This window comes from Rhipicephalus sanguineus, chromosome 4, assembly GCF_013339695.2.
Source record: "Rhipicephalus sanguineus isolate Rsan-2018 chromosome 4, BIME_Rsan_1.4, whole genome shotgun sequence".
Classification (NCBI taxonomy): Eukaryota; Metazoa; Arthropoda; class Arachnida; order Ixodida; family Ixodidae; genus Rhipicephalus; species Rhipicephalus sanguineus.
This window is the reverse complement of record NC_051179.1, coordinates 84,912,180-84,934,621: the sequence shown is the minus strand read 5'-3', so window position 1 is coordinate 84,934,621 and position 22,442 is coordinate 84,912,180. Positions and strand designations below refer to the sequence as shown.

At 44.2% G+C, this 22,442-nt stretch overlaps 1 protein-coding gene across 1 annotated transcript; it reads left to right on the top strand.

Moving 5' to 3' along the window:
* Positions 1-3,465: 3,465 nt before the first annotated feature.
* LOC119388839 (uncharacterized) lies at positions 3,466-12,960 on the top strand. The gene is made up of 6 exons (XM_037656226.2): positions 3,466-3,623; positions 4,875-4,981; positions 5,898-5,960; positions 8,042-8,101; positions 9,951-10,007; positions 12,748-12,960. Exons 1-6 carry the CDS (start codon positions 3,536-3,538, stop codon positions 12,844-12,846), a joined length of 474 nt encoding a protein of 157 aa, XP_037512154.1. The 5' UTR covers positions 3,466-3,535; the 3' UTR covers positions 12,847-12,960.
* The last annotated feature ends 9,482 nt before the right edge of the window (positions 12,961-22,442 follow it).

Here is a 22,442-nt window from a genome sequence, read left to right as displayed (position 1 = left end):
TAAGCAGGCCCGAAGCCAGGAATTTTTTTTCGGGGAGGGGGGGGGGGGCACTTGCTGAAAACCTTGACTATTTGAGAAAAACACCGATTTTCAGTATTTATTTTTGGTAAAAACACCTACATCACCAAAATTTCGGGGGGAGGGTCCGGGCCCCTGGGGAACTCAATCTTACCTGATTGTAAGTAGTTCGTCAACTCAGCGGGCAAGATCTGATCACTCAATGCTTTTGTTCAAGTGCTCAAGCTTTTTGGTGTGCAGCGACTGCACACCAAAAGCGATGCGACTGCACACCAAAAGTGAAGCGACTGCCACGCTGTTGCGTACGAAGCTTGTCGAGTTTGTTCACGAATGTCCTAGGGTCCTTCAGGTACCTAAAAGAGAACTCGCTCATCTCTCACTTACGCGTGAGATGGACAATGGTGACGTTACGAAAATGCGTATGTTGAGTCCACGAGAGTGCAATGCCACAAGGCAATTCAACAATGAAACTTCCTATTTTACTCGCGGAAACCACGGTCTTACTATATGGTGCTCATTATAACGAGAGACGTGAATGCGTTTTTGACTAAGTGAAGCTCTTTATTGCGATAGTAACCAAAATCAACAGACAATCAAGCCAAGCAGCATAGGGGATGTTACTTGTAGTAATTACGATATGAATATAGCAATTACATGGACACTCTTAGCGCGTTTCCGCCATCACCGCCAGCGTCGGCACCACCGTCCGGTTCCGTATAAAGTCTAAATCCATAACATAAATTCCTGCGTAAAATGCTCTATGTGCGAGTGATAGCATGGAAGCACAGGCGACGAACGCCTGTTTAGAGGAGTGGAATCGCGACTACCGCATTTCGCAACGCGAAAGGAACATGGGCCGGAGGGGCGGCTGGATGGCTCCAAAATTTGCTCAGCCGGGCATGGTCTCCCTCGTTTATCTTTACAGGCATCAGCAGGCGGCTTACACCTTTGCACGCGCTGGTATGAAAGCTCGGCTTCCGATGAAGTGGTAGACAGCACCAACGTCGCTTCGCAGCTTCGCTCGCTACAGCGGTTGTGTTTCCTCAGACCGGCGCTTTGTTGAATTACGCCAGGTTGAATGTTATACTATTTAGCTGCAAGCCTTACGTCGTCTCTCACTCCACATAGTCACTACCGCATCCATTGCTTCGCCTTTGCGGCGATACTGTGGGTTTTTTTGCTGTGTAAGCGAACTTATCTATAGGCTTCCCAAGCAACGCTTAGCGGCGCTGCTGCTCTTGACAGGCAGCGCCATCTCTGGCAGAAAAAGAGAAACTGGGGCGTGATCAGCGAGCGTTTTCCCTTCTCGCCACCGCGTTGCCGCTCGCTTCCGTGCACGTGCAGAGCTCTCGCGGTGCACTTGCGGCGTCTCACAATGTACCGCGTGCAGTGCGGTTTCAAAAGGATCTTCAAGCTTGACTGGCACTTCCGCAAAGCGAACTTGATAAAATGAGGAAGGCTAGTCAATCACGTTAACGGTGAAGAGCAGACGATCGACGGCAACCACGCCCGACTCAAAGCGAAATGCATTTCCCAAGTCGCGATTACACCGTGTAGGACGTATACCTCGAGGTAAGTCTCATTCTGTCACGTTAAAGATGAATAATGGTCCACATGCACTCCGAAATGAAGCCGTACACGCTATCGATGTTCTGCGGCGTGGACTACGAATCATATGATTGTTGTTTTGATATGGCATGCTTACAGTAGCAGCCGTGTACTTTCGTGAACAAACGTTTGCGGCGTGCGAAAAAAAGATTATATGGCCATGGCACTGCTTCCTGAGAAGGTTAGAGTCAAGTCCTCCGTGCCGCTGGAGAATCACCCGTCGATTAAGACGCGAGGCAGCTAGCTGAGCTTCAACCACTGTGAAGCAAGATGAACTGCTCGCCTCGTTTTTTCCGCTCTCGCGTCATGCTTGCAGTCTCTTTTTATGATACCGACTTGACAGGCGTATAAAACCTGTTGCGTGAACGCGGCTAGAAAATCGCTCAAAGTCAGAAGGTGGTTAATTCAAGGTTGCAATTGCAAAGCATGTATGAAGTGCCAGTTATATTTAGCGGCTTAAATATATATCACCCCAATAAAGTGACAAAAACAAAGCAAACCTGCAGAACGATGTCAAAGCTTGCTGAAAATGCACAGACGTCCGTTCCGGCGTGATAAAGCAGCCTTCCCGACGCGTGAAATGCAGGCGCCGAACTTCTGACAATGTGCGGAGTTCAGTTGAATTCAACCAACCGCGCAACGCTAACGGTATAACGCGAATGTGAACGTTCAACAACGACGGGTAGGTCTCACGAGCACGGGGAATCAAAACACAAAGTTGCTTCACCTACAACCGTAACTGGACTTTAACAATGCGAGAAGACAGCGAGTAATCATTACTGTAGTCGCTGCGTGCATGCGCCCCGTTACTTACCGATTCAGGTAGTCGGAACGAACGAAAGCGATGAACTCAGACAGCCAAAATAGAAGGCGAGACAGCGCTGTCAGCTATCCACGCTTGCCGCCTTTATTTCTCGTGCGACACGCCCGGGAACCGATACAGTTTAACACGTGAATCGTGTGCCTTGTCTGCACTGTTGTGGCTGGCCACTAAACCGCAATACTTCGGACCACGCTTGCGCTTCCGCGGGGTCGCTTCTGCCATCGTGGAAATGCGCAGCTTCGCACAGCAAGCCTCTCGGTTCAACGTGCCGAGCTGACGGCCCCACAGTTACCCGCACCGAGAGAAGAACGCGAGCGCACGTGCGCTACCGCTACCGTGAAAGGGGCTGAGTCGGCCGCGCGACGGTTCAGAGTTTTCCGACAGAGCCGCAGCGCGGCTGGCGCGGCGCTGTCGTCGCGCCGCAAACTTGAGCTTGGGTTCCCTATAGGCGGTCATCTCTGCATCTCTCGTCAACAGATATACCACAACTTCGGCCAGAGTCTTAACTAATTATTACTACTAGGTCGACAATCAGCGCAACGGCATTGCTAGCTATAGTCACCTCGCCGGTAATACAGCGCCACAATTATGGTTTCTAATGCACGCCTTTTTAAAACAATGATATCTGGGGTTTTACGTGCCCAGACCACGACATGGTTATGAGGCACGCAACAGTGGAGGGGCTCCGGGAATGTTGACCATCTGGTGTTCTTCAACGTGCAACCGACATCGCGCATGCACGGGCCTCTTCCATTCCCCTTTATAAAATAAGGATGCTCTATTTGGCACAGTGCTGAAGAGGAAGCTGGAGGACTGGCTGTTGACACGCTACCAGCTGTAGAATATTGTACTGGCAAGCTGGAAAATGGTGAATAAAGAAACTATCGCGATGACCAAAGTGTGCAGGGAGCTTCGCGCGCATTTTTCATCGCTACGCGAACTCGATGACAAGGTGTTGCTCGGTCTTTCTCCTACGCGTCTGCAGTTGGGTAAACAGCCGCGCCAGTCGGTGATTGATTGCGCTGATGCGCTCGCGGAGGAGCTTACCGGCAACAGCTTTTAACGAGTTTATTAGGAGCCGCTACCATGATGTTCGTGCTGTGCCTGCTCGCAGTCCTCGAGTCGTCTGCCCTTACCCCTGCGTCTGCACATAACGTGTGCGACAAGCCACCAGGTATTATTTACTGATCACACGACGGCGGCATTGGCGTTCGCGGTCACTGTATCAATTTCGCAATTGAATGTTAATCGATTAGTCGATTGAAGATTATGGGTTCCTCTAATAATAAAGAGCAGGAAGAAACTGAGGTCATCACTAGTCTCCCTCAGGTCCCTGCCTCTTACGAAGAATTTCGCGTGGGTTCAATTCCAAATAGAATGTGATAAGACCTACGTGACCGAAGAAAGGTATTACCTTGATGAAATCATATTACACTGTAAGAGAGGGAGAGCGAGTTTTTAGAACGCTCAGCACAACGTGGTATTCCCTAATACCGTATTTACTCGAATGTAACGCGGTGCAGATTTCTGCTGCCTAAAGTCGACCATCGCGTGGCAATCGAATACCGAAATTCTATTTTCCTTTCCTGGATGCAATGAAAAGCCACCCCTCGTGTTACAGTCGTGATCGAGTTACAATGGAGTAAATATGGTATATTGTTTGCCTAACGTTGGCGAGCACTAATAGCATATTTTTATTCACAACCGTATAATAGCGAGGGTTTTGAATCTGGCTGATTTGATGGCTGTAGGAGTGGTTACGAGGGCTTATTTGTTAGCTGTCGGCACCTCAATTTTACGTTATACATAACGCCATCCGGCAAAATGACGTTCCACGCAGGTAGCCACTGCCACGAGGTGCGCTGGCTAAGACTTCCAGTGTTAAATCTTGCATAAATGCATAAATACAGAAGAGAGCGGACGGAGAGCAGCCCGCGTGTGTTGTAGTAAACCAGGCTGTACGACGCACTCGGAGGTTGCGGGTCTGGTTACCTTGGGCGACGATGTCAGTTAATGCATTGTGATTGGTTCCCTCACTGGCTGTGACGAAGATAATTGGGACGCTCGTTTGGCTGCTCATACATACATACATACATACATACATACATACATACATACATACATACATACATACATACATACATACACACATACATACATACATACATATGTATGTATGTATGTATGTACCTACCTACATACATACATACATACATACATACATACATACATACATACATACATACATACATACATACATACATACATACATACATACATCTACAACTTGCGACTGCCTCATCATATGAAAGTGCAAAATCTTTATTCTGCATTTCAATGCACATTGTGACAGGTGGTTCCACCGAGGTCTCACCGGCCCGGTATACGTAATGTGCTAGCGTTGCGTGATATTTTTCTCACGCAGATCCGTCGTTAATGAAGAAAGTGCTGAGGCCGACGGCCAAGGTTTTGCTGGATTGCGTGGCTGATGTGCTCATATTGCACAAGGTCAACACCAGCTTCCTCAACAAGGTGAATCACCGCCTGATGGCGGCTCTACTTAAAGGTTACGCCAAGCTCTGCAACTACCAAGTGGTCGTTTTTCTACGGATGGATATTTATAAGGGGTGTACAAGAAGGAATAATAAGCGCGATTGAGCAAGTGTCTTGTCTCACTTATTGCAAGACCAGTTTGCCAAGAATAACTTCTTTGCATTCCACACAACCTCTTCCAGCTCTCCTGTTGTATTATTCCCAGACGCCACTAGGTGGCGTGACAACGCACCTAATATACACAGACTAATGCGCCTGGAAGTGCACGTTGTTGCCTGTACACAAAAATGAATTCTCGTAGTTGTAGTAGTGCACATTCAATTTGAACACGTATTTGGCTACGTGTTAACGTCGTATTTAGCCTCATTGGTAAATGGTAGATAGGCACTTTTAGGACATAATTTCTAGAAACCACCAAAGATTGTTGTGCCGCATTTATAAAAACAACAACTATTTCCTACCCGCTGCAGTAGCCTAGTGGTTCTGCTGCTTGACTGTTGACCCGAAGGTGGTGGGATTGAATCTCGGCCGCGGCGGCCGCATTTCGATGGAGGCGAAATGCTAGAGGCCCATGTGCGTAACGTTAGGCCCACGTTAAAGAACCCCAGGTGGTCAAAATTTTCGAAGCCCTCCACTACGGAGGGCTCCGAAACGGTATATTAATACTGTGGTTTCCCGGCGTAAGAACCCCAGAAATGTTATTATTAGGAAATATTTCCTGTGGGTACTGAGCCAATGGGAATCGTCGACGCAGGTATTGCAATTCTCTTGCATTTTTCTTTCATTGACTTGAGTAAGCATGACCTGAAAGAGCATGCGGTTCTCGAAGTGTTCATTTTACTCTCTCTCCCCCGATATAGCCATATATACGCTATTTTTCTTCAATCTGCACTAGGTGGTGATTGTTGTTTGTGAATATCATGTCGAGTGCTACCAGGGACTGCGCGACATAAAGGATGTGAGTGTTCACGTTTTTTATTAACACCTATCGGCTTTGCAGCATTAAACAATGTGTATTGGAGGCAAAATATAACCTTCTTCACCAGAGCTAAAACTCGATAAGGTGTTATCAGTTCATTATGTCGATTGTTCACAAAGCACAGGTAAAAGACAGAAGACCCGAGTTCAATACATTTTATCTTAATATGTTTGTCACTACTCAACAGCAACGCCATCGGACTAGAGAGCGAAAGAGAGAGAGATAAAAATCAGGGGTATGCAGGAAAGTCAACTGTCAACTCCTAGCGTAGGGTAGCAAACATTCTGTTTGCTACCCTACGCTAGGAGGAGGGGGAAGGAAAAGAATAGGAGGAAAGGGCAGCCGCACAAACAAACAAACAAACAAACAAACAAACAAACAAACAAACAAAGGATTGAATGTGAGGAGCATGGGTAAAATAGCTTGTCCATAGAACTAAGTACCACCAAATCCAGGGGTACCGGTTTACTTCTGATACTTCGGGATTGCAGAGCTATATATACAATTTCTGTGGCAGAGAAGTATAGGACTTTCAATTTAACAGGGGCAGATTATAGTGCCAGTAATTAAACAAAAGGCGTGTATGCTAGAGTTCAGTACGAAATAAAGCTCTGGAAAATTTATATCAAAGTTCTATAGACATGAAAAAGAGTGGGAAAAGAAACTATCGATGAGGAGCTACATCCAGAAAATAAAAAGAGACAAGCAATATCATTACTCAGCGAAGTTACATTGAAGCTCTGTCACACAAAAGAAAATTAGTAAACACTGTACAAAACACGCTTCTTTTGATACCTTGAGTACGCTTCAGTGTAAGAATAGTCTGTAAAAAAAGTTCATGATCTCCTTAATACAGCTCCATTTAGGAACTGAATTGGTGTACATTGCAGAGAAGAAACCTAAATACTTTTCGTATGACTGCCCAATATGCAAAAGATCAGATAGCTACTCATCTAACCTCTGCACTAAAATGAGATTACAGTTTTGCTTTCAAAAAGAGAACGACGAGCTTAGGCACCACTGCCCTATGGCATAGTACATCAGCCATGGACAAATTCACGAACATTGTGTGAAAACGTTTAGTACAAACCTGCATAAACATTTTTAAAAGTACCGTTCCACTTACTTTCTGTCTTCTTTCCCCCTTCCGAGTGTAGAACAAACAGGAATCAACTTTTTTGACCGCCTTGTTTTCCCAACTTATCCCTTCGCTTTTCTATCCAGGCGATCTTATCTTGCTTCACTCTTATATGGCCAGAAAATGATTGCTTTCTATATTGCACTGAGTAATAAGTTTGCTGATAGTCACACAGTGAGTAGCTTACGGAACAATACAAAATTCTTTGACATGCTGAATTAGCTTTGCCATTTGATACTCAAGATGCGCAGCCTTGCACCTTTTTCTTCTCTGCCTTCTTTTGCGTTCGACAAATTTCAACCGAGAAGCGACGCAGTAGAGATCACGCGCATAAGAATATATTAATTTAGTTTTTATGCAGGGGAACGACGGCGTGACGAAACACACGTAATAACAGCCACTCGTAAAATCGATAAGTCGATTGTTACATATAAAATTGGTAGAGATTCGCATTACTAAACACCGCTTGACTAAAAATCTAAATAACAATATACAACGGAGTAAACATCTGATACATGAGAACAAAGCCACCTTAAGTGATACATTCAATGACACATAAAAATGATGAAAGCTTCTCATTACAAAATACAATAGCAGTTATAGCTACTCAGAGTTACATACAAAGGAACAACCAGGAAATCCCATCTCTGATATCACAATAATTTATATTCAGCAGCGTGACGTATCACGCATTACTTTAGTACGCCGTTGAGAGCAATACAGCCGACACAATGTTCAGCAATATATTCCCTGCGTCACTAAATTTCTTGACCGAGAGTGAAAATGTAGTCATTTTCATAGCATTTCGCTCGCCTGAAACGAAGGCGCTTTTTCAAATGCGTAAACATCAACACAGAGGGGTTTTCATTGCGTAATTCTGGCTCAACATATTAAAGTAATCATTCTTTGCGCTATGCTGCAGATGCTCGAAAGAAGGCGCATTGCTGGAGAATGCATGCTCAAGAACTTCTTCAAACGTTATGTAAGTTCGGCAATATCTACCCACTCGAATAATATACTTTCGTTCGGGCGCTTTTCACTAGTTCAGCTGGATAGATTTATATTGCTCACCATATCTCTCTTCGTAATATAATAAAGTAGTAGAAAAAGAATTGCCAGGGTTGAACGTAGCAAGGAAGTTTGTGGAGTGATAGCTCGGTTTTGCTTGCTTCAGGAAAGGTTGAGAGCATTGGTTTGCGGAGCTTTAACTTTACTGCACGTCTCGATTTAGGCAAGGGCTACGAGAAATCGCCACGCTTAGACTACAAGCCGCGACAAGTGAGCCAAAGTGTTTCACAGCGAGAAAACACGCAGACTCTGCTCGGCGCTGTCAGCGCTCATTCAGGCCTGAACGCGACGTGAACTTGGATGCAGCGAGCGCCTCTGGCGGTGGCGGCACGAAACGCCCTAGAACCGCTGTTCGTTTTCGCCAGCGCGCCGGCCTAGTGTTTCTATGAAGCTCTTTCGCGGGCGTTGATATTGCCTGAGCTTGAAAGTCAGATTCATTTTGAGATTGTATTGGGAGGAGCAGAGCTATCGCTCAAAAACGCGAGCTGCGGTAATCAGCACTTTCGCGAAAGTCCTGATTTGATATCTCTCTAAAGTCTAGCGTTTCACTCTGCTCTGGATGTTCTTTCGCGAAGGTAGAACTACAAGTTTTAACAGTGGTAGAATAATTCAGTGACCGCGGAAAGTTGGTAGCTTGATACGAACACATTGTATGCAAGCCTGAGTTCGGTGGCTGATAGCTCTTGAGTTTCAGTTACGATGTTTAATAGCCAATAGGTAGTACGTACTCGTGTGTCTGTTCCACTCCGTGTATTTCAAAAATTTTCCTGAAAGCCACGTGCAACCCTTGAAGCATGTTAATTACTTCATAAATATTTTGACTAACATTGTGGGGCCTATGGCTGGTACATTTAAGTATTGTTCTTCTTCAAATACATTTTCAAGTATTGTTTCGTAGTAACATCCTTATTGTAGTCTTCACCATTTTCAATCATTGTTAGCCATTTCGAGCAGCTGCATTTTATTGTTCTGTTAGTTATAGAATACAAATTACGTTAAATGTAAAGATATTTTTGATTGATAATAATGCTTACTGTATTGCTAGGTGCAGTGTTACTGTTAGGAGAGTGCACGAGTGTAGAGCGCGCATGATTTGTTTAAAAAATTTAAATGGTGAGCTCTTTAGCAGTTAACTTGTGATTGTATCAACTGCTAATTTCGGCACCTTCACGCATCATCAGCCAGCAAATGTAGCTGTATTACCAACATATCGATAGCCCCACAATAACGCGTTCCATTAAAAAGGGAATTTGTGCATATACTATACGGCCATAATCTACGCTGGGCACATTTCAACCAGCACTGGGCGTACAATAAGTTCGTTGTCCAGAAACAAAATATATGATCAGCATTTTGTGGATCGATGATCGAGTGCTTCCCCTTATTGTGATCCAGCCGGAAGACAAATGATGTGTTGCATTGCATTAAACGCCTATCTCTGCTCTCCGTGGTGCTGCTCCAAAGAGTATAGCAAATCTGTTAAACTTGAAAAGGTCGAACAAAAATAAAATAATACTTTCACGAAGTTCTGGATGAACTAGGCCGCACTGAAGAAGTCTTTCAGTCACTTTTATAGTATCTTCCCAGCCAAGTCAGGACTCGTGGACAGTAATACGATGCCCGAGAAGCACTATAAGTGTTGATACAATTTCTGTCACTATCATTTGATATGCGCGAACGCTGTGAAGACTAGTGTCTGCTGTCAGCAGATGGAATCGTCGCGATGTCGGGAACTGAGTTCCGATTACATTCTCTATTTGCAGCCTACTTTCGAATCAACAAATGGCGCTGAAGGAATGGACGTGATCAAAAAATTGATGGTAAGTTATTAACTTCGCACAGACCTCAATATTCCTAGCGCCCAAACTGAATAAGAGCTCTCGTTCGCCTATATACGTTATGTATAATCACTCTCTCACTTCTAGCGTTTTGGTGACGAGACGTCAAATAACCTGATCGCACCGTTGATCTCAAGCAGATATGACAACATGTTCCTGGCCATAAACCCGCTGCAGTGGTATACTTCCTGGGCCGTGCTACAAATGAGATTGAGTATTTTTCGTCAAACGCGCGCCATAGTAATGCTGACGGCATATAGAAACGCTTTAATAGCACCCATTGAGTGAACGATGAAAATGCCTCATGGTCCAATTTTTCTAGTGTAATTCAGTCCGACATCTCTCAGAACGTCTTATGCAGCTTCGAAATATTCAAGCGAAGCTTCTATTGACTGACGCTTGAAGCTTGTGATGGCGTTCGAAAAAACCCACCGCCACGGAAACAAACACGTGACGCGCTTGCCCAGAAAGCTTCCTCGCCAACAGATAGTGCACACCAAAGAAATAAGTAAAATTAACAAATTTTCTTTCTGCATCAGGGGTTTGAATTCGGGTCCTCCCCGTCCGAAAGGGGGTGTCTTGAGGCCACACGCCCGTGCTTGTAAAATGTGAGCTGAATTGAAGCATATGAATGCGGTCTACAGTGGATGCAAAAAACAATTGGCATGAGCGCTTCATTGAAATATTTCGTGTGGGCGGAATAAAAGCGATCTGCCGGGAAATGCCTAAGTTCGATATCAGGAATTGCACATTTCAGGAAAATTCCGACTCGGAGAAGGTTGAATACCCAACCAGAGTTTCTGTGATCGCGTGATGGTCCTTTCGTGTGGCCGTTCTAGTATTTCTCTATGGTTCTAGGGGCTGACGAACGCTGGAAAGAACACGAAACGCGCCATGCCGATTCATCCCGAAAACAGTGATCCGGGGACCAGTAGCGTAGCGAGAAATTTTTTTCGACGAGTGGACGGGGGGGGGGGGGGGGTCCACCAAACAATATGTATGTTGGTGCGCTCGTTTGCATGTGTGCGTGTATATATACCAACGCAAAACTGAAAATTTTCGTGGAGGAAAAGGGGAGAGGGGTTTGAACGCCCCAACCATTCCACACACCCCCGCCCCCTATGACTAGGCCAGTGCCGGGGACAACCTCTACCTAAACAAAAATGAACGCGTACGTTACGAGATAGCATTGCGCAATGCGAAGCGAAAAAAGGAAGGAATGAAATAAAGAAAAAAAGGAAGAAGGAAAGAGAGAAAGAGAAAAGAAGGCGCTTGCCCCATTTTTTCGGTATGGGAAGGGCTCCTGAATTAAAATTTTGTGTTCAATTATGCTTAATTCAATTTAGTCAACATCTCGACTTTATTACAGTGACTACATTAGTGAGCATGCGAGCATTGGAGGCTGGCATATCATGCGTTTCGGCAGTTACTCCATGACGTCTCTACAGCGCGTTCTTTATATGCAGACAGACAGACAGACAGACAGACAGACAGACAGACAGACAGACAGACAGACAGACAGACAGACAGACAGACAGACAGACAGACAGACAGACAGACAGACAGACAGACAGACAGACAGACGTTTTCAGATAAGGTGTCAGTGAAATGTATTGAAGCCGTGGATATCGATATCTCTGAGTCGGTTCAAGACCCACAATCTAAGAGTACAGGATGCGGGAAAGGTGTTTTTCGCTACAGGTTCGGCATGCATTTATTTACCTGTGTAAGTTGCTTATGCACCATAAAAACCAACCAAACCTAACCAAACCAACCTGTGTATTTATTAGAAATAAGTACGTCTCCCACTTCACTCCTCTCATTCGCTGACATCATCGTTTTCTTGAAGTATTACAAAAACAACTAAATAATGGGAACACACAGCTCAGAAAGGAAAGAATAGAATAACCTTGGTTGCATGCAGTTAAATCAAGTTTGTAGAGTGATAACTCGTCATCGCTTGCTTTGGGAAAAGACATGACCATTGGGTTGTAGATATTTAACCCTATTGCAAGTCTCGGTTTAGGCACGAACGACGAGAAGTCTATACTCTTCGACTACAAGCCGCGACAAGGAAGCCAACGCGTTACTCCACAACACAACACACAGACGCTTCTCGGCGCCGTCGGCGTTCTAGGCGCGTAAGCGCAGTGGAGTTGGGTGCAGCCAGCGTCCCTGGCGGTGGTGGAACGAAAGACTCACCAAGAGCCTCTCTTCCTTTTTGGGAACGCGTCGCACTGCAATTCGCTGAAGCTCTTTTGCCGGCGTTGACCTCGGCTTATACTGAAGGTGATATTCACTCAACGAAGCTGTTTCAACAAGGCGTATAGATAATACTACAGAATATGAAAGAACAAATACGAACAACTTCTCACACAATATAAGAAAATATCCCACACAATAATAGCAGCACGAGGTAAGAAATCGCAAACTATAATTTGTACGCACAGCTCATAGACATGCGTAAAAAAAGAAGTTTACGCAAGATAGCCTGGCATATCATCCCAGGAGCATCATCATCATCATCATATATGTGGAAATAAACAAAAATCTCCTTGCGCGTTTATGGACGAACGTGAAAACGTTTGAAAGATAGTTTCGGAAATACGGAAGCATGCGCTGCCTCTAATCAGGCGCCAAGGTTCTTAGGAATGCAGTTCCTTCTATGCCGATTCATTTCGTACAATGTGTAGAGCTGGAGCGAATTCACTTATGTTTGCAGGTATGCCTTCACAGCAGCGATGAGTTGCTTTTCGAAGAAGATGATGTTACCAGTGCCGTCATGCACTGGGTATTTGGCCTCCTGAAGACGGGCTCTTGAACAATGACTAATACTCGAAGCAGCAACGAGTATGAAAGACGCGAATATGTGTGTGTGCCGGCCGTATGTAGAGAACGAATTGAAATGTGAAGCTACAAATAAAGAAATACTGCTTAGTGAAAGAGATAGACTCTTTATTAGAAGAACGGAGATTTTTGCCGGCGTCTATATACCGCTGGCTTGCTATTCTGTATAGCAACGTTCGACTGCTGCTGCTGTCCTCTTCTTGTGGTGAAGCCACTTGCGGGAATTTTCTTTGGTCTTGATACCGGCGGTTACTGTTCTTCTTATCTGTTTAATTTCCAGTATAATTTGATAACGCTTTTAAGTGTGATTTCTTTCCTTTTTTGATGTCTGTCTCATCTCCGGGCCAGAGGGCTTCCCTCTGGTCTGCTTCAATCCCCTCTCAGGATGTACCATTGGACCTCTTCTTGCGTGGAGGCATCAGTGCCGTTCCTGTTGCTTTGGTTCCTACGAATGGTGGAGTGATTCGCATGAAGAACCCCAAAGCCATCCAGTCTGAGCTTCACAAGGTGACCCCACATTATCTGCAGATAACTGAGGTCCGACAGTTCGGACGTGGCGGCATTCTCTGCTGCTCCCCTGACCAGGCCTGCCTTCAGGACCTTCTAAAGTGCTCGTCTTTTGCTTCACAACCGGTGAGCTGTTTCATTCCACCCCACCTTGCTTGCTGCAAAGGCCTAATCCGTGGAGTCGACGCCAGCCTTAGCCCGGCGGAAATCTTGGATGTTTTTTCAGAGGCAGGTGCAGTTTCCGTTTATCGGTGTAACAGACAAGTGAACAATGTTAGGATTCCAACCGAGTCAGTTATCGCCACATTTGCAGGGACATCGCGTCCATCAGAAATCAAAGCATGGCCATTAATCTACAGAGTTGAACCCCTTGCTCCTCGACCTCTCCAATGTGGTAAATGCTGGCGCTATGGTCATAGTGCGAACGGTTGTCGATCAAATGTACGATGTCGTAAATGTGGGGCTGAACACAGTGCTGATGATTGTACCTCAACTAATGAATCCTGCTGCTTATGCCAAGCCACTCGCACAGCTGATCACTCCGATTGTCCTGCGAAGGCTAAAGAAATGCAGGTCCTTGACATCATTGAGAGAAGGCGATGCTCGCGCCGAGAAGCTCTTGCTGAGGTTCAGAGTAGAACACAAGGATATGCAGGCGTTACAGCCCGTCAGTCTTTCACTATGGATGCATCACTTACTCAGTCAATTTCTTCTATTGTAGTGAAAGTAGTGGAAAAGTCCCTAGAAAAACTTCTGCTGAACATAACAGAGACATTGGCTCAAGTGATTTCGGCGCAGTTATCTGGCATTTCGGAGCAGTTATCCAAGAGCGTTCAGAATTCTTTGGTACTAAATAAGTCTTCACTTGGGTCTCTATCAGGTACTTCTAGTATTAATGTCAAGCAAGCTTCTAACTCACGAATGTCTGATCAAGAATGTCTGTCCGATTCCGGCTCTCAGAGTATTCAGGATGTAGACATGGATGCCCGAATGCTGAAACGCACCATATCTCCAACTCACAAGAAGCACAGTTCTTCTCCTAAATCCAAGAAAAGTGTGAAGGAGTCTTTGTCCAGAAATGATTTTTTAAAAGATAGTATTTTGGATCAAGCAGTTGCGGCTGCTTGTCTGTCATCACAATAGGGTGTCTTCGAGTCCTTCAGTGGAATTGCCGTTCTATACTTTCTGCTGTCACCGATTTATTATACCTTATTTCTCAGAATTCTCCGGACGTTATTTTATTACAAGAAACTTGGTTGTCTTCAGGTCAAACGTTTCATCTACCAAATTATAAATGTTTTCGGCTAGACAGGAATTCACGAGGTGGAGGAATAGCGTTTTTCATCGCATCAAAATTTTGTCATAGAGCGAAAGTTGTTTTCCAGACAATGTCAAGTGATCACGAGGTTTTAGTATTAGAAATTGAAACTCCAGGATCGGGTCCAATCACTCTTGTGAACAGCTACTTTCCGATTGGCGTAAAAGATGAACGTATTCTTGACTCCGCTCAGAGTATCTGTAGACCGAATACGTTATTAGCGGGCGACTTTAATTCGCACCACGTATCTTGGGGGTATCGCACAGACGCATCAGGAAAAATTTTGTGGAACTGGATCTGTAAAAACAACTATACATGTCTCAATTCCAAAGCTCCTACTTTTGTAAGAGGTACTTCAAGATCTGTTTTAGACTTATCATTTGCTAGCTCAACCCTTCTTATCAGTTCTTGGTCTGTAGCGAATTCTGCAACTAATAGTGATCACTGCCCAGTAGTGATTGATATTAATTACTCCTTGGTCCCATTGGATATTCCAACTCACAGTTTTGTTAACTATTCCAAATTTAAAACTTGCTTACAGTCAGCTTTGTCCTCTCTGACTAATTCCGATAGTGCTATTAAAGCTATGAGTCTGTGTTCGGTTTTAAAATGCTCTATGAAGAAATCGCAGTTTACGGTAACCTCAGCAAAAGAAAAACCTGTAAGTGGTTGGTGGGATTCAGAGTGTGAACGAGAGTACAGGCGTAGAAAGGCCGCATGGAAAAAACTTCTCCACAACCAGTGCCCTACTAATTGGAGTAACTATAAATTCGCCAAAGCGATGTTTAAGAGAACTGTTTCCATGGTGAAAGCTAAGTATGATGAAAACCGTTATGCTTTTCTCTCAAGGAGTAGGAACAAGAAAGCTCTTTTTCGATTTCTTAGGTCGCGCAAAATTATCCCTTCGCCCATAAACATTGAATCCGTTGTTCTCTCTCCATCAGAATTGGCTGACTTATTAGATGGCATCGCACTAGGCTTACAAAAGCGCTTCACCTCTCAACTGCAAGCCGTTTTCCCCAAACCTTCTTGTGTGAATGATTTCGAGCGAGTAACTATAGAAGAACTTGCAAGTGTTGTTCACACTCTTCCCAATTCAGCTCCAGGGCTAGATGGCATTTCAACAGGTATGTTAAAATTGCTATTTGAGGTGTCTTCTCAGGACCTTCTCAATCTTGTCAATTACTCACTCGAGAATGGCTGGGTTCCTCCAGATTGGAGAACTGCAAAAATAATTCCACTGCTCAAAAAACAAGGAGGAGGTGTACATATTGATAATATAAGACCTATCGCACTAACTTCGCATGTTATTAAATTAATTGAAAGAGTATTGTACAATAGGATAAACAAATTATAGCAGCTAACTCAATTCTGAGCCCATGTCAGATAGGCTTTAGACCAGGATATTCTATATGGTTTGCACATGTAGATTTAGAGGGACGGATTAAGCTTGCTCGGCACAGGCGGCAATATTCAGCATTGGTAACATTAGATTTGGCTAAGGCATACGACAGTGTAGAGCATGCTACCTTGCTCAACTGTCTAAAAACTTGAACTTCCCGCAATATATTATTAATTGGCTGTATGAGTTTTTAAAGGATAGAAAATTTTACTGTTCCCAGCGTGGCTTATCTTCCCCAAAATATAGCCAGTCCAGAGGAGTCCCTCAAGGTTCCGTTCTTTCTCCTGTTTTATTTAATGTACTATTAAGTTCAGTTCCTATGAAGACTAACGTTCATCTGTATGTATATGCAGATGACATCGCGTTTTTCTCTTCTGCGTGTGATATTCAGTCATTGCATGCTACACTACAATCATATTTAGGAACTTTAGAGTTATGGTTTGATCAGATACGAATGACACTAAACGTCAGTAAATGTTCTGTTATTGTTTTTCCTTTGAATGCTCCAATTAGCATTTCACTACAGTACCGTCAAGAAATAATTCCCCAAAAAGACTGCGTTAAGTATTTGGGGTGTTTTATGACGAAAACTAACTTGGCTACATCACATTGAGCATATTAAATCGAAGGCAGCTCGCAATATGGAATGCTTCGTAAACTTGGTCGTCACCCCACTGGGTTACGCAGGGACAATCTCCTTATGATTTACCGCATGTATGGTCGCCCGATTCTAGAATTTGGTTGCCGTGTTATTCTCTGGGGGCCAGCATACAAAATTAATCCCCTGGTTCTTTTAGAGCGCGAGGCTCTTCGTAGTTGTCTAGGGGTTCCGAAATTTACAGCGAACGGTGTTCTATATCAAGAAGCCGAGTACCTACTCTGACTTGCAGATTCCGCATTCTTACAGTCCAAACGTATTTAAAAATTTACGCATCTTCTCTAAGACGTTTTACAGTTTGTATTCATTTCTGAATCGAGATCATTTTTTAATGAGCCATGGTCTCGGATACATAAGCCGCAAGTTTTGTTTGTGCAGGAGCAGCTAGATCTTTAAAGGTGAATATACGCAACATTGTTTCAAATGATTTCTCATTGGCTAAGACAAAAATTGAATTCGATGATATATTCCCATCCAATTCTAAATTTCTTCCCTCTAGATATCTGAGAGGCTTGCTAGAAGACCATTTAGGCCAGTTGGGAATTTTTAACGTAATTGCTACTGATGCTCCATGCGTGAAGAGAAAGCGGGAGTAGGTATTTTCTCAGAGGCTTATCTTGGTCATTCTCACTGCGACTGCCGGATTATACTCCAATATTTGAAGCAGAGCTCTTAGCAATTCTTTTAGCCCTTCGCAAGATTTCAGCAAATGAGTCGTCAGCTGTAATAGTCACTGATTCGAAATCTGTATGTAGTGCTCTCACTTCAGCTTCTCCTTCCGAGTCCTCCTCCTTAAATTTATTCATATCATTAATTCCTAAAAACTTAAGCACAGTTCGGTTGGTATGGGTGCCAGGTCACCGTGGCATATTTTTAAACGAGATGGCGGATGTTCTCGCGCGGTGGTCCCTAGATGGTCCTGCACTGTACATTGTACCAGATACAGACTTTATTACGGCATCTAGATTCCGAAAATACGCATTACATCAGGATTCCATGAAAGCAAGATTACCAGAGCAAGAATATGGTCACCTTTCTTTTCCTTGGAACAATAAATGGTGTCCCTCTCGTAAATTGGAGGTGGCCCTTACTAAACTTCGATGCCGTATTCCTCCTCTAAATTTTTATTTACACAGGGCTGGTCTGGTTCCGTCCCCTCTTTGCTTTTTATGTCAAGAGCCTGAAAACATTGATCACTTTTTAATACATTGCCGTCGTTTCTCCAGTCACAGGAAAAAACATTTCGAATATTTATTGAGAAATTTGAACATTCCTCTAGATTCTGCAAATATTCTTTCCCTTGGGGCGTCCTCTCTGGGCCACAGCAACAGGAACGTTTGCATAGCTGTCTGCGAATTTCTTCGAGACACAAGAAGAGTTCCTTATTAAGTTATTTCCTATTGCTATTTGGTATTTTATAATTCTTTTCTCTAATTGATTATTTTCGATATTAAGGTTCTTTTCTCATTCTATTGGCACATAACCCAAAGATTCTTATTTTATTTTCAATACTCGCTTGTAGTCCGATTAATTCAATTACTTTTGTCTAAATTCTAAATTTCCATGTAATGTTTACCGCCGGTTTCATGGCCAATCCCCCTTTGTGGGTAAGAGCCAGCAGTGGAGGATCAAGCAAGCAAGCAAGCAATCATGCCGAGTGGGCGAAGCTCCGGGTATCGTATGGGTAAGTAACCGTAGGTTATCCGAGCGTTGTCCCATATAATGTAAATTGAGTATCAAATTTTTTTTTAGATTTTTCGAAGGCTTTTGACAAGATTAATCATCACCTACTACTCTACAAGCTTAGGACCCTTAATATTGATGGCGGCATTCTTACATGGATCGAGTTTTTTTCGAACTAATCGTTCGCAGTACGTTATTGCCAATAATTACAGCTCCCCCTCTTCTCCGGTTACTTCTGGTGTGCCCCAGGGCTCTGTGTTGGGCCCTTTACTTTTTTTCTTATTTATATTAACGATTTAACCGATGTTGTAACCTCTTCGATTCACCATTTTGCAGACGACTGCGTTGTATACCGTGAAATTTCAAATAACTTCGACACTAGTTCTTTGCAAACTGACATTGCTAATATTGCTAGCTGGTGCACAACTTGGCACATGGACCTCAACACTAACAAATGTAAAGTTATACGCATTTGACGTGCAACCAAACTTCCTGCTAACTACACCTTAAATAACACTACTCTAGATACTGTTACTTCGTATAAATACTTGGCAATTCACATATCGTCTGACTTGAGCTGGAAACATCACATTAACTACGTTATTAACAATAGCAACCGTACGCTAGGATACCTACGACGCAACTTTAGTCGCGCCCCTCTAGTCGTGAAACTAACAATGTATAAAACATTAGTTCCTCCAAAACTCGAATATGCGTGCTCCATCTGGGACCCTTTTCAACTGAACTTGACTCACTCGCTTGAAATGGTACAGAATAACGCAGCACGCTTCATATTATCTAACTACCATCGCACTAGCAGTGTCACATCAATGAAACGCACTCTTTCCTTGCAGTTACTTGAATCACATGGCAAAGCATCTCATCTCTTACTTTTTCACAAGATTTTAAATCAATCACTTTTGAAACCTCAGTTCGTTGCTACCCCATCTTATCGCTCAGATCGCTTAGATCATCACCATAAGGTACACGTCATTAGCTGCCGCACTAACACCTATCATTCCTTTGTCCCACGCACGTCCAGCGACTGGAACCACCTTCCCTCCGACATCGTTTCCATTTCAAATCATGACTTGTTTTCTTCCACCGTACACAACTACTTACTTTATGACGCGTGAAGTTCGTATTGTATATGTTTTTTCCTACTTTATTTGTTCTGTATTTCTTATTGTACCTACATATGCATTGTGTTAGCCTAACATCGTACCTTCATATGTATTGTAATTGTTATTATTTTGATGTTACTTAGTTTGATTTGTTTATAATTTGTTATTTCATGTAACCCACTCCCCTCCGTAAAGCTTTGGCGATTGAGGGTTGTGGGGATCGAGAGCGTCCTCCTACCTGGCGCCTCGTTCCCCAGCTGCCGCGCGCGTGCCGGCCGCGTAGCCCGGGCGCACATAGGCGCCGGCAATCGCCAAGATGGCGGCCAGGGCGCCTCCTTGTCTGGGCGAGCCAAGCGTCGGCTCCGTCCCGCGCTGGCATGTCCGGGCACGCTACGCTGGCGAGCTGCGCGGGCCTACGTCACAACGCAGCGCCATTCCCCATTGGGCCGCTGGTGACATCCTCCTCTCCTACGAGCTAAGATGCGCCCGACGATTCGCTCGTGGCGGGAGATGCTCTCAGGCTAGCACGAGAGGTTGACGCGCTGCTCTAGCAGGCGGCTTCTCGTTCGTGTGCTCGACCGCTGCCCCAGGCCCCGGAAAGTCTCAAGTTCCAGCGATCGCCGCAGAGGGCGAAAAAATCGACCGCGGCGAGTTCCAGCTTCAAACACCGGGAGTGGATCTACTAACCTCTGCGTTAGGATAACATGGCGACGTTGTGGTGGCCGCCATTCGCGCTATTTGACTTTTTATGTAGGGGCGCCCTCGTCGGGCCCAAACTTCAAATTAAAATATTCTTGAAATAAGGAAGTTTAGTTGTTTGCTTACTGTTACACTTCAATAATCAAATTGCTGTTTATACGAAGTGGACTTGCCTTGCCAGGTACCACGTCATCAATCTTTTGTAATAGTTTTTGCTCCAACAAACTCGTAGTTGTCAGCAGCCTATCGGCATCATTATCTTCATTTCAAAATATACCGCGGCGCAACGACAGGTAACGGTTCGCGGTGCATTGGCATGGGTCTCGCGCTGTTTCGTTTCGCTGTAAATGTTTCGAGCCACTGCCGGCCGACACACTCGCTTTTGTTCTGTTCGTTTTGACTCGTTAAAATCCCTTCGCGAAGTGCATTCAGCTGACTTCAGGGGAACGAAGGAACCGTTGAAGCTTTCACCGGATGACACTCGTTTCAAGCCCGAGAATACACGGACCGGTGAGTAAAAACCCATTGCTTCAGTTTTTTTTAACCAATGGCTTTGTGTGGGTGTCACACGGAGGCGACGCACTGCAATATTAAATTTTTCAACGTCATACTCTGTCGTTGAGAAAACGTGCGTTCCTTGCGGCGTGGCTTCACGAGGGAGCGGGTTGCTGAGTTTTATCGTTCGGTTAACATTAACCAGGCCACTGCAATAAATAAAGGGAGGCAATTGCATCACCAACGCCTCGCATGTATCTTCGTAACTAGCCCGTATATCAGTGCAAAAAACATATGAGTTATAGTTTGCCGGATCGCATTTGAGAAGCCAGGTTTAGAGGTCGCATTTCTCCTGCTGTTAGTTTAGGTTACCTTTACTACACATTTAGTGTAACAAAAGCTTCACATAATTATGAGTGTACTTTCACTTTAGTGTGATAAAAAACCGTCACTATAATCAGAAATATTCTTTTTTCTGCTGTAGCCTCCTGGCCTGACAAGGAAACAGCTGTGTGCAATGAGCAAGGCACCTGTTACATGACACGCCTTGTAAAGAAGCTAGCCCGAGTGATACAACATGCATTATGAGGTACGTTTACATATATGTATAACAATCCGCTGTTTTTGTTCACTATGTTCATATGTTTACTTTTGCAAAATTTAATAATTCATTGATTATGCTTATCAATATCTGGTGATGTCATTACTTGTTTTTCCAGAATTGCCAGGCAACGACAGGGTGACTACCCCCGAATGTCCACTCTGCAAGTGCGGCGAAACATGTGAACGTCTGCTGCTACAACAGGTCATCTTGAACCTCACGCTTGCAATGCTGTATTTGTGAATGGTTTACCAGGCATCTCATGGAGCTGTGCCTACAATCGTCTACAAGTATTAGCTGTCTACTGTGTCATGCAATCTACACCGCAATAGCGTTGAAATTGAGCACTAGCTCCGTGCATTAGTTACGTTACCTGGCACTGCTGAGCTCAACGACGCAGGTTTTATACCCAGCCACGGTGGTCACGTTTCATTGGGGGCGAAATGCAAAGACACTCGTGTGCTTAGGTCTGCGTCTGAAGTTCAGGGAAAGACAGAAGCTTGAAGAGACGAAAAATTTGTGAACAAGAGGTGTCGCTGGAGCAAATGTTTCGACAAGCAGTCTTGTCTTCTTCAAGGCTACAACTGCGTTTGTTAAACTCCAGTCAGTTAGAATCAATCTAGAGTTGCCCACTACTGTATGACTCATAATCATATCATGGTTTGCATGTGAATCATCAGAAATTATACATTTAAGGGTAAATATATAGAAGTCTGTCTGGCTGGGCAAGATGATAAGAATAGAAAGACTCTCCAGCCACATTTAATCATTAGTCTTCTTAATTTTAAAAAAAACTAAGAGACCAAACGAGTCTCGAAACGTAGGGTCAGTTTTTTTTTAAATTATAAATCACATTACAAAACGAACATCATGGCAGTGAGGGGAATTAACAGTCTTTCCAACATCTAATAATATCTGGGGTTTAACATCCCAAAACGACGATATGATTATGAGGGATGCCGTAGTGGAGGGCTCAGGAAATTTCGACCACCTCGGATCTAAGTAACGGGCCTCAAACATTTTCGCCTCCATCGAAAATGCAGCCACCGCGCAACATAAATGGAACATTTAGTTGTGCATTAT

Excerpts from the sequence above, each read along its gene's own strand:
- LOC119388839 (XM_037656226.2), top strand. The coding sequence starts at position 3,536 with ATGATGTTCGTGCTGTGCCTGCTCGCAGTCCTCGAGTCGTCTGCCCTT. Across the intron at positions 5,961-8,041 it reads GACTGCGCGACATAAAGGAT|ATGCTCGAAAGAAGGCGCAT; the intron begins GTGAGTGTTCAC and ends GCTATGCTGCAG. Across the intron at positions 8,102-9,950 it reads AGAACTTCTTCAAACGTTAT|CCTACTTTCGAATCAACAAA; the intron begins GTAAGTTCGGCA and ends CTCTATTTGCAG.